We start from the raw sequence: 15658 nt of genomic DNA on the forward strand, positions 1-15658 counted from the left end.
TGATGATGGAACTTTTCCCACCCTCGGCTTATACGCGAGTCAATAAATTTGCCCGGGTTTTGTGGTGAAATTAGGTCCCTCTGCTTATATGTGGGTCGGCTTATATGTGAGTATATACAGTATATGTTTGTTATTTGTGGCCTTTTGTGGAGGGGTGCTCTTTTTGATTGTGTCAAAACAAGAGCAGAACACGATTTTTAAAAAGTTAATTCAAGTATTTATTTAAAAATACAGTACTAATATTTATGAATCAAGTTAAAAACCAATGGCTCTTGGCATAACTTCAATAAAACTGATGCCCACATGTATACTAGTGCCCACACTGACCAGGCGTGTTTTGGCGTTACCGCCTTTACCCATGGTCAGGCATCAAATAAAGCCAGCATACGTAAAAAAAAAAACAATACATACAATAATGGTTACAGCCAGTAGGCTGCTTACATAAAAAGATATACTCAGGACACTCTGGACCTACAGTCAGTTCTGTGGCCCAGAAGGCCAGATGAAACCATTGGAAGCCTCCAATGCAGGGGTGGGCAAACTGTGGCCCTCCAGATGTCCATGGACTACAATTCCCATGAGCCCCTGCCAGCAAATGCTGGCAGGGGCTCATGGGAATTGTAGTCCATGGACAAATGCTGGCAGGGGCTCATGGGAATTGTAGTCCATGGACATCTGGAGGGCCGCAGTTTGCCCACCCCTGCTCTAATGTTTCAGAAAAGGCCCTGGTCAAGGCGAGCACTTTCAGGGTCCAGCAAAAATCAGGAGCCAGCCTTCATCATGAGTATGGAGCAGGTGAATATTGTGAGGAGCTTTAGCCAGTGACAATGATGGTTATTACTACTGCTCCTGTGTGTGAAACGCTTGGCAAAAGGGGCGCATGGGTGTGAGTTTCGCTTTCCTCTTCTGCGTCTACATGTAGGCCCGAGTATGCGTAATACCATATTGACGGAGGAGATGTGGTGGAGAGGGGAAGTGAGGAGACTGTACTCGCTCTTGTCATAACCTCATCAAAAGCACAATAAAATCAGAGTCCAGTAGCTCCTTTAAGGCCAACAAAGATTTATTCAAGGTGTGAGCTTTCGAGTGCAAGCACTCTTCCTCGGACTATGAACTGACCATCATGACCATAAGCAAAAGTTAATCCTGCAACTTTTGCTTATATATTCCCACTATCATGATAGTCAGTTCATAGTCTGACAAAGAGTGCTTGCACTCGAAATCTCATGCCTTGAATAAATCTTTGTTGGCCTTAAAGGCGCCACTGGACTCTGATTTTATTGTGCTACTTCAGACCAACACGGCTACTCATTTGAATCTCACATTAAAAGCAATCGTGTCACTCCTTCAGCTGGCTATTATGGACGATCCTCTACCCCGAAGCACTCCACTAGATTCATAGCCTTGGCATATCACTCTGGGACGAATCTCACCCTCACAGGCATAGGGGGGGCGAAGTTAAGCCTGTCAAGTTCCTGGATTCTCTTGGGCTTTCCCCTGCCCCCCCCCCACCCCTGCTCCCGTCCCCTCCCTGCCTTCCCTGCCTGCCCTCTACCACCCTCAATTCCGTGGGCGGGTTTCTAAAGCAGGGTCCGCTTTTGAAGATCTGCAGCCGGTCATCCTTTGAGTCATGCCTCATTTCATCAAGCTGCTAGTTCGTCAAAGCTGCTAATTTGTTTTAGGGTCTAACTGGAATCCCAGTGAGTAACGCCAGACAGCTCATGAAGGCACACCTCCGTAGCCGGCTCCCGTATGGATAAGCCTGGGGTTTTGCGGTGGGGCTGACTGTTTCTTCTGCCTCGGGTCGGGACCGTAGGTGTTTGAGGGCTGGAACAGTGACTCACGGGGAGTTTCCCTTGTCCACGGCTAATAGGGAACAAAGGCCCTCAAGCCGCATAATATCTTGCCTCTCAAAGCTTTTCTGTTTTTGTATGGGTAAAGGAGACTAATTTTTAAATCCGATTAAGATTAGGCAAGCGTGTCACCCGGCTTGAAAGAGAGCTAGCAAAAACCAGTTAACGGCAATTATAAGTTAATGGATAATGTTTTGAATACCATTTTGTTAAAGAAAACACCGCTCAAGGCGAAGTTTTGTTTTACGGTGGACCAGCATCTGCTGCACAGTAGAAGGACGTCGGAATTGCCCTTCGGTGGGTTCCCCACTCAGATTGGCGTTTTATAGAAATAAACCTGTGGGAGAGTCTGCCTTATGCGTTCATGTCAACAGTGGCCATTCCCTACCTGCTGTATTGGTCGGTGTGACACAAAAAGAGCGTTTGCACCCTCTGTGATGTGAGGAAAGCGTGTGATGTTCAAACCAACAGAGCTGCAGAATGAAGTCAGCAGGTGTCATTTTTCATCCCAGAGAAAGTACCAGCATTTAAAAAATCGTTTTTCAAACTCACGTCACGCACCAGTTACTTACAGGCATGGCATGTTTTTTTAGACAGCTGTAAATGGTGCAACACACGTCATTTCGAGGGCTGACGGCAAACACAGGTGGGGTTGCAATACCGCCAGCCAGGAAGCATAGATCAAAACACATTGTTTTAAGTGGGGCAATGTCTCGGGGGCAGGATATTGTCTGCCAGTGAGCCAGACCCCTCGTTTGGACCGGGGGGCTGCCACGTGACCCCATAACTCCATCTGTATGTGGAGTAGAATACTGTTCAGTTTATGGATAGAATCAGTGGGTAATTGTTGAGGCACTTGATCTTTTTTGTAAATACCTGGTTATATAAGCTGCAACCCAATAATGATCCAGGTTTCAGTATTATGAGAATAATGCTTTTCTGAGTTAAATCCAGGGCTGAATCTGCACTGAGCTTTTATTCCAGTCCCAGGTCAATTCAGTCCCTCCCGTCTACAATGAATGCAATTTCCGTTTTGATTTTGGTTTGGGGCTATTTAAATTTTCCCTCTGCAACAAGCAGGATTGATCCGGAGTGACCCTACCTTTCCCCCACGATATCCTGGAGTGGATATAACCCTCGATATTTGAAAAATCATCATGACTAAAGGTGCAGCTCTCTGCTTTCCCCAACTTGCTGCCTTGAGCCTCCAACGCTGTAGAAAAGCCCTGATTGGCCAGGGCGTCAGTTCAAAGGCTTCTCAGGTTGCAAGTTGTTCTCAGGTTGCAAGGCTTCCCTTAAAGGGGGAAGTCTTAACTTATCTCGGCAGAGATTTCCCCCTTGGATTTATTCCCCCTCCTCTGCTGCCTCCAATCCTCTCTCTCCCCCTCAAGAAAAGAAAGAAAGAGGCTCCTGCCATGCTTGGCTCCCCCCCCCCCTTTTCTAATCACATGCAAAACACTTTCTGTTTCAAGGGGGGGATAGAGGAAGACCCGAGTTCAAATCGATCTAAATTCAGCAGTATTCAAAGTATAAGTTCAGATTCAGTCTAGAGCCCACTTTGAGATGGCATGACCTTACAGGGAAACTTCCAGTTTTCTGAAATGCCTAGGGCCTCTCTTCAGCAGTTTACAGCAGTGAGGAAATGGGAGTTGACACTCTTTGTTGTCAGTAAGCCTCCTAGGAAACTCTGCCCAGCCTTTGTCCAAGGCTTGGTCTGACCCACAGTGTACCTGGGACAAATTATCCTGAAAGACTCCACCCTCAGGGCATTCTTTTCTTCACCTTTGCCAACAGTGGCTTGGCACTGTGTTACTTGTTCTTTATTGCTTAAAGCCAGGCTCCCTGGCCTAAGGGTGCCCCATGGCTTGCCAGCGGGTCTTCTGGCTCCCCTTTGCTGCACTGGCCAAGCCTCTGGAATCCCTTTTTCATTCACTCTCATTCTCCCACATCCTCCACAACCTTTGGGGTTACAAGCAGATTTCTCCGCCCGTCTTGCCTCTTTTAAAAGAAAGAGAGCCATAACCATGGCACATACCAAACATTCGCTCTGTCGCTCCTAGAGAGGCTACAGGACACGGTTGTCTGGTCCTTTTTAGTAATTACCCCTCACCCCGATGCCGCAGAGAATGTTGCTGTATCCTAATCCTAATAAATACGTATAGGCCAAGATTTTGGCTTGCATGTGTGCTGCTTTTCCTGAGATGGTGCACGTCCAGTCCACAAGGAATAAACTAATTTATGGGCTGAACATAATGTTGGACTGAATCAGGCACGGGTGACAAAGTTTCCGTTCTGTTGAACTGCTTTGATTCAGTCAACGGGGGTTCTTTGTTCCAAGTTGGCCTTTTCCCAGCCAGCCTTCTACCATACGCTTCCCTCCATCAGTCTGACTCTCCCTTGACTGAACTAATAGCTATTTTCAACCTTTCCTTTGCATTCGCTGGCAGAGGCCCATAGGAATTGTAGTCCATGGACATCTGGAGGGCCGCAGTTTGACTACCCATGTACTAGACCAGGGGTAGTCAACCTGTGGTCCTCCAGATGTTCATGGACTACAATTCCCATGAGCCCCTGCCAGCGTTTGCTGGCAGGGGCTCATGGGAGTTGTAGTCCATGGACATCTGGAGGACCACAGGTTGACTACCCCTGCACTAGACAGTAGAGGTCCCTCTAGGAAAACTTGTATATACAAACGTGTAGATTTGTTTGACTGTACAAATGGGCTTTTGTTTTTCTTTGGGTCTCGCTTGGTCCAGTGCGATCTTGGAGATGTGTGGCACTTTTAAAATAAACTTTTAAAAATGTATTGCCTGTCGAATAGAGGACCACAGGGTTGGAGAAGTACCAAAAAGTCTATCTAAGCGCAGACTCAATGGCAAGGACCATCTGTTCTTTGCTGCGAGATCAGCCCAGGCAAGCGAAATTAGATTGTTAGGATTTTTGTGGATTTGCTTCAATTATCCCCCACCGTTCACCACAAGGGATACCCAAAGCCGCTTACCTCCTTCTCCTCTTCTCTGTTATATCCTCACCACAAGGGTGTGACGTGGGGAAAGGTGAGAGGAAGAAACTAGCTAAGACCACCCATCCAGTTTGGTGTAGTGGTTAGGAGTGCGGACTTCTAATCTGGCATGCCGAGTTTGATTCTGCACTCGCCCATATGCAGCCAGCTGGGTGACCTTGGGCTCGCCACAGCACTGATAAAACTGTTCTGACTGGGCAGTGATATCAGGGCTCTCTCAGCCTCACCCACCCCACAGGGTGTCTGTTTTTGGGAGAGGGAAGGGAAGGTGACTGTAAGCCGCTTTGAGCCTCCTTTGGGTAGGGAAAAGCGGCATATAAGAACCAACTCTTCTCCTTCAGTGATATCAGGGCTCTCTCAGCCTCACCCACCTCACAGGGGTCTGTTGTGTGGAGAACCAACTCTTTTTCTTCAGTGATATCAGGGCTCTGTCAGGCTCACCCACCTCACAGAGTGTCTGTTGTGGGCAAAGGAAAGGGAAGGCGAATGTAAGCCGCTTTGAGACTCCTTTGGGTAGAGAAAAGAGGCATATAAGAACCAACTCTTCTTCTTCTTCAAGTTTGTGGGACAGGGTAGGGCTTTGACTCTGGGGTCGTCCGGATCCTAGACCAGCGCCCTAACCACTACACGGCACTGGCGCTCTCTGTGTTCTCCCCAGCGTGGTGTGAGGCGGATTTGATTCCCTGCTCATCCACATGTCGCCTGCAAGGTGACCTTGGGCCAGTCATGATTTCTCTCAGTCTCTTTCTCAGGCTCACCTCCCTCACAGGGTGTCTGTTATGGGGAGAGGAAGGGAAGGCAATTTAAGCTGCTTTGAGACTCCCTCGGGCAGTGAAAAGCAGGGTATGAAAACCAGCTCTTCCTCCTCCTCCTCCTCCTCCTCCTCCTCAGGATCTTATGAGAGTAGAGAGGGGCTTTCTCCCATTTCATCTTCACAGCTCCTCCGTGACTCAATAGGTGAAGATGAGAATTCATGTTTAGCCCCAGTTCACTTGTTTATTTTCACGCTTATGCCCCACCCTTCCTTAGCGGTCCAGGGCAGCTTACAAAACTTTAAAATATACAGCAGTCCTTAAATTAGGTTTTAAATTTCCAAAATCCATTGTTAAAATTAGTCGACCCCATTTATTCAATGGACAGGCTGCCACCTCTTAGATGGTTGTAGAACTGAAGGAGGCCACATATGTTCTTAGAGAATTTGTTGAGGGGTGGGGGGCTTTGAATCATGGAAGCCTCTTATATTATTTCTGGGTCTCAGCCATAGGCCTTGTGGAACAGCTCCATTTTACAGTCCCTGCGAAACTCATTAAGGCCCCTCATCAGGTAGAAGGGGTAGTCAAACTGCGGCCCTCCAGATGTCCATGGACTACAATTCCCATGAGCCCCTGCCAGCAAACACTGGCAGGAGCTCATGGGAATTGTAGTTCATGGACATCTGGAGGGCTGCAGTTTGACTACCCCTGTTCCACCACTCTAGGACCGGGGTGGAAAGGCCAATTTCATCTCTTTGGGGCCAGAGAACCTGAGCAAGTTCTGACTGCTAGCATCAGGGATGGGGGTGAGGAGAGGTATTGGTAGAAACGGTCCCGTACATGGCAGCTAAACAAGGTTTTGTACCCAGGTCTCCTTGGCCTAAGCCAAACACTCTACCCAAGGACAGGTCTTGAAGTTGTGAAGGAAGCAAGGCTGCATGGCCACCTCTCCATGTCCACCATGCTGGTAGAGACTCGTGGGAATTGTATTCCATGAACATCTGGAGAGCCACAATTTGGCTACCCCTGATATAAGGGTGGGAGAGAAGAGGGAGAGCTGTCAGGGGTAGGGATTCAGAGTCCATGCTTCAAGCTGAGGTGTGCTTCCTTTTAGATAACCTTGAGATCCTTCATCTTGGTTTCCTTGTCATGTGCATGACCAACATGAAGGGCAGCTTTTGTGTGGGTTCCCTGTGTACGTGTTGAACTTCAGAATTTGGCTTAGGCTATATGAGAGAACAAGTCGGGTCATACACACAAAAGGCTGCCTTGTATTGAATCAGGCCCTTCTCCCATCAAGGTCGGAATTATCATCTCCTCAGCCCGGCATCAGCTTTCCCAGGTCTTTCCTACCACCTGAGCATTGTGAATGGGAGATGCTGGGGATTGGACCGGAGACCTTCAGCAGGGCAAAAAGATGCTCCAGTTCCTGGGTTACAAAGACCCCAACAGGGGCCCGGCCAGTTGCTCACTGACCTCGCCAGTCCGGATGCCAAGTGCCCTCCTTGCCTTTAGACAGGCAGGCCACAAGCTGTGCGGGGCTTGTGAATGGCTCTGCAGCGTTTCTAAGTCTCGGGACCTGAGACAAAAAGAAATCCTAAACCGGCATTTATTGGCCCTTCATTTCCCCCTTTGGGTTTAAAAGCAAGTGACCAGCTCAGGAGAGTCACTGATGTATGCACTCCCCCCGCCCCCGTAGCACACCTTGTTCCAGTAATTGATTTTATCATGAGCGCAAATCTCTCTGCTCTTTTGCACCTGGGATGCATAAACAAGCGCTGCATGAAACAACGGCCGTGTCTCCCTCCTGGTCATGTTTGTGGATTTCCTGGGAGTCCTTCCCAGTCCTGGCAGCAGGTGGCCTTGGCTGGGATCCTCGCGTTCCCCTCCTCTTAACACAGAGTTACCCCAAGTCAATCAGGTGGTACTAAGTCCCCCTAGAAGCGGACTGGCCAGACGTCTTTATCCACGCTGCAGTTGCCGTACGACCTTTGGTATCGCAGTTTGGTTCACCTGCCAAGCATCTCTTGATCTCTCCTTGTCTTTCAGCTGGAAGTTGACAAGCTGACCCTTCCGGTCAGTCCCGGCCCTCTCAGCCTCACGCCCTCCCCAAATCCCAAACCGGACATGACGATTATTCCCGTGGAGCCGTCTCCCTTGGAGAAGAACAAGTGCTTTTTTGTGGACGAGTCGGAACCTCTTCTGCGCTGCGACTCAACATCCAGCGGGTCTTCGGCCCTGAGCCGAACAGGCTCCTTCATTACCAAAGGTGGGGATGTTGCTTCTAAGTGGATGGGTTTTGTCCAGTGTGAAATCTTTCTGAGTTGATTCCTTCTTTTCCCGGATAAAAGGGGAGAATACAAATTTACAAGGGATGCGGACTTGGCAATCTGTGCCTTGTACTCCAAAACGATAGACTTCTACCAATGCCGGGAGGCAGCATCAGGGGAAGGCTTCAGCCTCCATGTCCCGTTTCTTGGTCTTCCAGAAGAATGGGATGCTGGACTAGGTGGACCTCTGGCCTGATCCAGCAGGGCTCTTCTGAGGTTCTTAGAAAAGCAATAGGTAACCAAAAAGGGAAACCAAAAACCAAACCTGACAAAACAAGTGAGTAACCGAAAACCCGAGCTGCAAAAAAGGATTTTATTTAAAATACAAATATTTATTATAAATACATACGCATAATAAAAGTTAAAAGCTTTGATAAAATCTCAGTACTATATACTGTATAATATCAAAAGTAACACAGGAGTTTGGGCCACCTAGCATGCCCTAGTGTTATATTTCTTTTACGACTAAGTGCATTTTAACTTACTTGACCATTGAGGAAGACCCTTAGGGGTTAAAATGTGTCTGGTCTTTGTTCTTTATGAAGGCCTCGGCCTCTGTGCCCTGCCTTTGGCCCTCCAGAGGAACTGGCTGGCCACTCTGTGAGACTACAGCAGGGGTAGTCAAACTGCAGCCCTCCAGATGTCCGTGGACTACAATTCCCATAAGCCCCTGCCAGCAAATGGACATCTGGAGGACCGCAATTTGCCTACCCCTGAGCTAGAGGATGGTCTAGGTGGACCACTGCTCTGATCCATCAGAAGCTCTTCTGAAATTCTTCTGAAGGCTTCGGCATCTGTGCTCTGTTTGTTGGCCCTCGTCAAACTTGTGGGCCACTGTGAGAGAGAGGGTGCTGGGTTAGAAGGACCACTGCTCTGATCCAGCATGGCTCTTCTGATGTTACTATGAAGGCCTTGGCCTCTATGCCCTGTTTTTTCTGAACTTATATGAAGGGCGCTGGGCTAGAAGGACCACTGCTCTGATCCAGCATGGCTCTTCTGATGTTACTATGAAGGCCTTGGCCTCTATGCCCTGTTTTTTCTGAACTTATATGAAGGGCGCTGGGTTAGAAGGACCACTGCTCTGATCCAGCAGGGCTCTTCTGATGTTACTATGAAGGCCTTGGCCTCTATGCCCTGTTTTTTCTGAACTTATATGAAGGGCGCTGGGCTAGAAGGACCACTGCTCTGATCCAGCATGGCTCTTCTGATGTTACTATGAAGGCCTTGGCCTCTATGCCCTGTTTTTTCTGAACTTATATGAAGGGCGCTGGGCTAGAAGGACCACTGCTCTGATCCAGCAGGGCTCTTCTGATGTTACTATGAAGGCCTTGGCCTCTATGCCCTGTTTTTTCTGAACTTATATGAAGGGCGCTGGGTTAGAAGGACCACTGCTCTGATCCAGCAGGGCTCTTCTGATGTTACTATGAAGGCCTTGGCCTCTATGCCCTGTTTTTTCTGAACTTATATGAAGGGCGCTGGGTTAGAAGGACCACTGCTCTGATCCAGCAGGGCTCTTCTGATGTTACTATGAAGGCCTTGGCCTCTATGCCCTGTTTTTTCTGAACTTATATGAAGGGCGCTGGGTTAGAAGGACCACTGCTCTGATCCAGCATGGCTCTTCTGATGTTACTATGAAGGCCTTGGCCTCTATGCCCTGTTTTTTCTGAACTTATATGAAGGGCGCTGGGCTAGAAGGACCACTGCTCTGATCCAGCAGGGCTCTTCTGATGTTACTATGAAGGCCTTGGCCTCTATGCCCTGTTTTTTCTGAACTTATATGAAGGGCGCTGGGTTAGAAGGACCACTGCTCTGATCCAGCAGGGCTCTTCTGATGTTACTATGAAGGCCTTGGCCTCTATGCCCTGTTTTTTCTGAACTTATATGAAGGGCGCTGGGTTAGAAGGACCACTGCTCTGATCCAGCAGGGCTCTTCTGATGTTACTATGAAGGCCTTGGCCTCTATGCCCTGTTTTTTCTGAACTTATATGAAGGGCGCTGGGTTAGAAGGACCACTGCTCTGATCCAGCAGGGCTCTTCTGATGTTACTATGAAGGCCTTGGCCTCTATGCCCTGTTTTTTCTGAACTTATATGAAGGGCGCTGGGTTAGAAGGACCACTGCTCTGATCCAGCAGGGCTCTTCTGATGTTATTTTGGACGTCTTGGCCTCCAGAAGAACTGACTGGCCGCTGTGTGAGGGTGCTGAGCTAAATGGACCACTGGTCTGATCCAACAGGAGTTCTTCTTACATTCTACCCAGGGGTAGTCAGACTGCGGCCCTCCAGATGTCCATGGACTACAATTCCCAGGAGCGAATGCTGGCAGGGGGCTCCTGGGAATTGTAGTCCATGGACATCTGGAGGGCCGCAGTTTTGACTACCCCTGACTTAGGCCATAGTTGTCACAGTTATTTGTCACCCTTGAGAAAGTGGGGGATAGGATAACCCAGGAACATTTTCCTTGCTCTGGACAAGCCCGTATATTGCCATTCATGCACACATCCTTGGACAGGTCACTGCCTCCGGTTTTCAGTCCAGGTCTGTCACATCGTATCGCTGAATACGTCCTTCTCTCCCTGCAGAAAAGAAAGACACGGTGTTGCGCCAGGTGCGCCTGGACCCCTGTGACCTGCAGCCCATCTTCGACGACATGCTTCACATCTTGAACCCGGAGGAGCTGCACGCCATCGACGAGATTCCTCAGGCGGAGGACAAGCTGGATCGATTGTTCGAAATCGCCGGCGTCAAGAGTCAGGAAGCGAGCCAGACTCTGCTGGATTCCGTCTACAGCCACCTGCCCGATCTGCTCTAGGCCTCGGTCGCCACCCAATGCACGTCGCGCGTAGTCCCGCTGGCTGCCGTCTGTGCTCGCTTTGGCACCTGCAAAAGACAGTTGACTGCAGGCAAACAGGAGGTTTTATAGAACTGGTGGCCAGTATTTTCGTCAAGGGTTTCTTTTCTTTTCTCCAGTTGCCAGAGGGAGAGGGACAATTTGCAATCCTCTGCATCCTCTCCATCGAAATGATCTTGTTTTTCCCCCTCTTCCTGCTCCCGAAATTTTCTCTGCTCTCATTCCAGCGAGTCATTTTAAGCACTTTAAAAAAAAAAAGAAATCATAGACCACAGATCGTCCGTTCAAGCCTGCCCGGTTTGGATTTGTACTTAATCTCCCTCTAAAGCCCATTAGATCAATTTTGGGTGTGGTTGGTTTATTGTTTTTGTTTTTACTCTCCAATTTGGAATCCCCCCCCCCCCTCATTCTGGGCTTTCTCATCCTTTGTTCATGCTCTTCTGAGACATCCCTGACGGAGTAGTTTCCAGTTGAATCATTTCCCCCTCCTCTTTAAGAAACAAAAAAGCAGATCAACTCATTCAGTCATCGGCAGGCTAGCACAGTTATTTATTGGCTGTTGGTTTTTTGGCACCTGGACAGAACATTAAATGCCCTGGGCTCCTATAAAATCGAAGCATTTTTACTTCTTTTCCAATTCTTCAGCCTTCAAGACGATAAGACAGTTTGGGGTTGTTGTTGTTTTTTGTTCGGCCTGCATCTGAATGTAATTCTCTGCACTTCACCTAAGGGGAGTATTTTTTTTTCCGCCTTGCTGTTTCCGACCTCCATAAGCTTGCTCACTTTGAAGCCGCACCTGGAGCTGGACTCCAGAAGGAAATCCCAGACAGACAAACCAACCCTGGAGGTGTCACGTTTCTCATTCTGTACAATTTTACTGATTTGTCTCTTTTTTTGTGGGGTTCTTTTTTTATATGCAGATGTGGCCAATAGTTACAAGTTTCAAAGGCTCCCCTTGGTCTTGACACTTTCCCCCCCCCTTCTCCCCTTTCCCTCCACATTTTTAATTAAAACGCTGCAATGTCAGACACCCGCCTCTGTTACATTTGCGAGTACCGTGCTCCCCTGAAACCAACCAGTCTACGATAATGGCTCATCTTGGAGAGAAAGTCATCAGAGGGTGACGTGTGCAACCTGGTCTTTTTTGGGGGGGTGGGTGGGCGGGGAGTGAAAGAGAGAATGACTTTGGAAAAGAAAACTTGCCTTCTGGTGTACTAATTTATTAATAAAATACTAGGTGTTTGCTACTGGACAAGGCTTCTGTGTTTAACCTCCATCACTCGCTTGGGTGCTCTGAGAGCTTGGGTTCTAACATAAGCCGCTAGAGGAGGGGGGGTTAAGTCCAGGAAAGTGCCTTGTTCTGAAGCTGTTGTCAGGTTTCCAGTAGACTTCTCAAATAAACAGAGTCTAGGCGTGTTAAGGAAGATGGATTTATTGAAAATAAACTAAGCTCACAATATCTTTCATTAAGACTTAATTGCAGTACCTATACAGATGGATATATTCCCCATCAGCTCCACCTTCATGTGACAGCACACCATCCTCCTTTGGGAGGTATCCTCCCCACTTTCCCAGGTACACTGTTGCACTCAGGTGCAAACCCCAACCACCAGACTCTGTTGCTCCAAAGACATGTCTCTGTAGATAGCACTGAAGCTTCCTCTCTTCCCAGTGAAGAAGAAGAAGAGTTGGTTCTTATATGCTGCTTTTCTCTACCCGAAGGAGTTTCAAAGAGGCTTACAATCGCCTTCCCTTTCCTCTCCCCACAACATCCTGTGAGGGAGGTGGGGCTGAGAGAGCCCTGATATTCCTGCTCAGTCAGAACAGCTTTATCAGTGCTGTGATGAGCCCAAGGTCACCCAGCTGGCTGCACGTGGAGGTGGAGCGAGGAATCAAACCCGGCTCACCAGATTAGAAGCCACCACTCTTAACCACTACAACAAATTAGCTCTAGCTATCCACACCAAGCTGGCTCTATCAGCAAAACGTTAACATGCAGCCTACAGAGAGACTGGAGCGAAAATAAAAACAATCCCAAACCCCCAAACATACCCAAGATCATGGACCAATATCTCCATCTCCTCTCCTGCAGAGAACAGAATACGAAGAATTCAGACATGGCAGGATGCTGGTGCCAACACAGATCCTGACAGTTGTTTGACCCTAGGAGTTAGAATCACAGAATCATAGAGTTGGAAGGGGCCATACAGGCCATCTAGTCCAACCCCCTGCCCAACGCAGGATCAGCCCTAAGCATCCTAAAGCAAAGTTGGCAATGGATGGATGCTGAAGAAGGGGCAGGGGTGAGGGCATAGAGTTGGGACTGGTCTCCGATTATCCAACTTGATCGTCCTGTAGCAACTTCACGTGTACCTGGCAGGAGTTGGAGGCTTCTGAACGGAGGTATCATGGACAGTGCTTGTTGGAGTGTGGTTTTGGAAGGTGGGAGGGTAGGTGTTGGGACTGCTGCACACGTGGACACCACATTCTGCTCACTCTGCAATCAGAGAGCACATTATCCTGGTTCTACATGGAGTTAGGCCACTGAGTTCTCCTGCTGCTTGTGACATGACCCAGGTATTGCCTGCCAGGAAGAACCCCAAGTCGGCCTTCGAGAACAGTTCGTGCTGGATCCGGAAAAGGCAACAACATCGCAAAGGAAAGCAAACAATCCGGGAGCCAGCACTACAATAAAGTGTAGCTACAAATGAGACCAGCTGCTTTGAATGAGCATAGAATTTGGAGTGAAATAGAATCCTAAGCCCGGCTTATGCGTTTACTGAATATGTTGATGAATTAGAGAAGGAAGGGGAAAGTAGCGGAGTGAGAATTGCGTTTTTCAGGCTGCCAAAGAATTCCGATGTGTGCCCATGAAACCACTACATGCACGAAAGCAGCTAAGTCAGTGGTTCTCAACCTGGGAGTCGGGACCCCTTTGGGGGTCGAATGACCCTTTCACAGGGGTCGCGGCAGGGGGAGCAGTTTGGCTGGGGGGGGGGCGCCGCCACTGTTGCTACTCCTGCAGACACCACACAACAGCCTTGCGGAGTAGATCGAAATAGAGCGTTCATCTGTCTGGGGCAGCGGAAAAGAGTGAGATCGGCATAGTGAGATAAGAGGCAGCACTGAACTGAGAAACCCCTGGGGGAAAAAAAAACAATTTATATACAATCATGCACAATGGATCTTCACACCATTGGTCAGTTTCGGTTTGATTTCCGTGAAAGAACCCTTGCATCATTTTACGGTTGGGGGTCTCCACAACAGGAGGAACTGGGTTAAAGGGTTGGGACTGTATTAAAGGCATGAGGAAGGTTGAGAACCACTGAGCTAAGATAATTAATTGATGGGGGGGGGGAGATAATTTAACATTATGAAGTGGTTAGGTTATAAGATTGCTCTGTAACAGAGGGCCCGTGTGACTTTCCTTTATGGTGAATCAGATGGTGGGTGCATCAAGGTCAGTATCGCCTACTCAAACAGGAAACAGCTGTCTGGGTTCTCAGGCAGAGGTCTTTCACATGCCCTGCTGCTCAGTGTAGCTTGGTGTAGTGGTTAGGAGTGCGGACTGGTGAGCTGGGTTTGATTCCCCGCTCCCCCACAATGCAGCCAGCTGGGGAGCCTTGGGCTGCCACAGCATTGAGAAAGCTGTTCTGACTGAGCAGTGATATCAGGGCTCTCTCAGCCTCACCCACCTTGCAGGGTATCTGTTGTGGGGAGAGGAAAGGGAAGGTGACTGTAAGCCGCTTTGAGCCTCCTTCGGGTAGGGAAAAGCGGCATATAAGAACCAACTCTTCTTCTTCAGTAATATCAGGGCTCTCTCAGCCTCACCTCCCTCACAGGGTGTCTGTTGTGGGGAGAGGAATGGGAAGGCGACTGTAAGCCGCTTTGAGCCTCCTTCGGGTAGGGAAAAGCGGCATATAAGAACCAACTCTTCTTCTTCAGTAATATCAGGGCTCTCTCAGCCTCACCTCCCTCACAGGGTGTCTGTTGTGGGGAGAGGAACGGGAAGGCGACTGTAAGCCACTTTGAGATTCCTTTGGGTAGAGAAAAGCGGCATATAAGAACCAACTCTTCTTCTTCAGTAATATCAGGGCTCTCTCAGCCTCACCTCCCTCACAGGGTATCTGTTGTGGGGAGAGGAAAGGGAAGGCGACTGTAAGCCGCTTTGAGCCTCCTTCGGGTAGGGAAAAGCGGCATATAAGAACCAACTCTTCTTCTTCAGTAATATCAGGGCTCTCTCAGCCTCACCTCCCTCGCAGGGTGTCTGTTGTGGGGAGAGGAACGGGAAGGCGACTGTAAGCCACTTTGAGATTCCTTTGGGTAGAGAAAAGCGGCATATAAGAACCAACTCTTCTTCTTCAGTAATATCAGGGCTCTCTCAGCCTCACCTCCCTCACAGGGTGTCTGTTGTGGGGAGAGGAACGGGAAGGCGACTGTAAGCCACTTTGAGATTCCTTTGGGTAGAGAAAAGCGGCATATAAGAACCAACTCTTCTTCTTCAGTAATATCAGGGCTCTCTCAGCCTCACCTCCCTCACAGGGTATCTGTTGTGGGGAGAGGAAAGGGAAGGCGACTGTAAGCCGCTTTGAGCCTCCTTCGGGTAGGGAAAAGCGGCATATAAGAACCAACTCTTCTTCTTCAGTAATATCAGGGCTCTCTCAGCCTCACCTCCCTCGCAGGGTGTCTGTTGTGGGGAGAGGAACGGGAAGGCGACTGTAAGCCACTTTGAGATTCCTTTGGGTAGAGAAAAGCGGCATATAAGAACCAACTCTTCTTCTTCAGTAATGTCAGGGCTCTCTCAGCCTCACCTCCCTCGCAGGGTGTCTGTTGTGGGGAGAGGAAAGGGAAGG

General features: G+C 48.9%; 1 protein-coding gene across 1 annotated transcript in view; it reads left to right on the top strand.

The window, feature by feature from the left end:
- Window positions 1-11831, top strand: part of TNFRSF21 (TNF receptor superfamily member 21) — a 74085-nt gene extending 62254 nt beyond the window's left edge. The window contains exons 5-6 of the mRNA XM_077317110.1: window positions 7677-7896; window positions 10537-11831. Coding sequence (XP_077173225.1) covers window positions 7677-7896; window positions 10537-10766 — 450 coding nt within the window. The 3' untranslated portion in view covers window positions 10767-11831. The remainder of the gene's footprint in view (window positions 1-7676; window positions 7897-10536) is intronic.
- The last annotated feature ends 3827 nt before the right edge of the window (window positions 11832-15658 follow it).

The sequence above is a fragment of the Paroedura picta genome, chromosome 1 (assembly GCF_049243985.1).
Source record: "Paroedura picta isolate Pp20150507F chromosome 1, Ppicta_v3.0, whole genome shotgun sequence".
NCBI lineage: Eukaryota > Metazoa > Chordata > Lepidosauria > Squamata > Gekkonidae > Paroedura > Paroedura picta.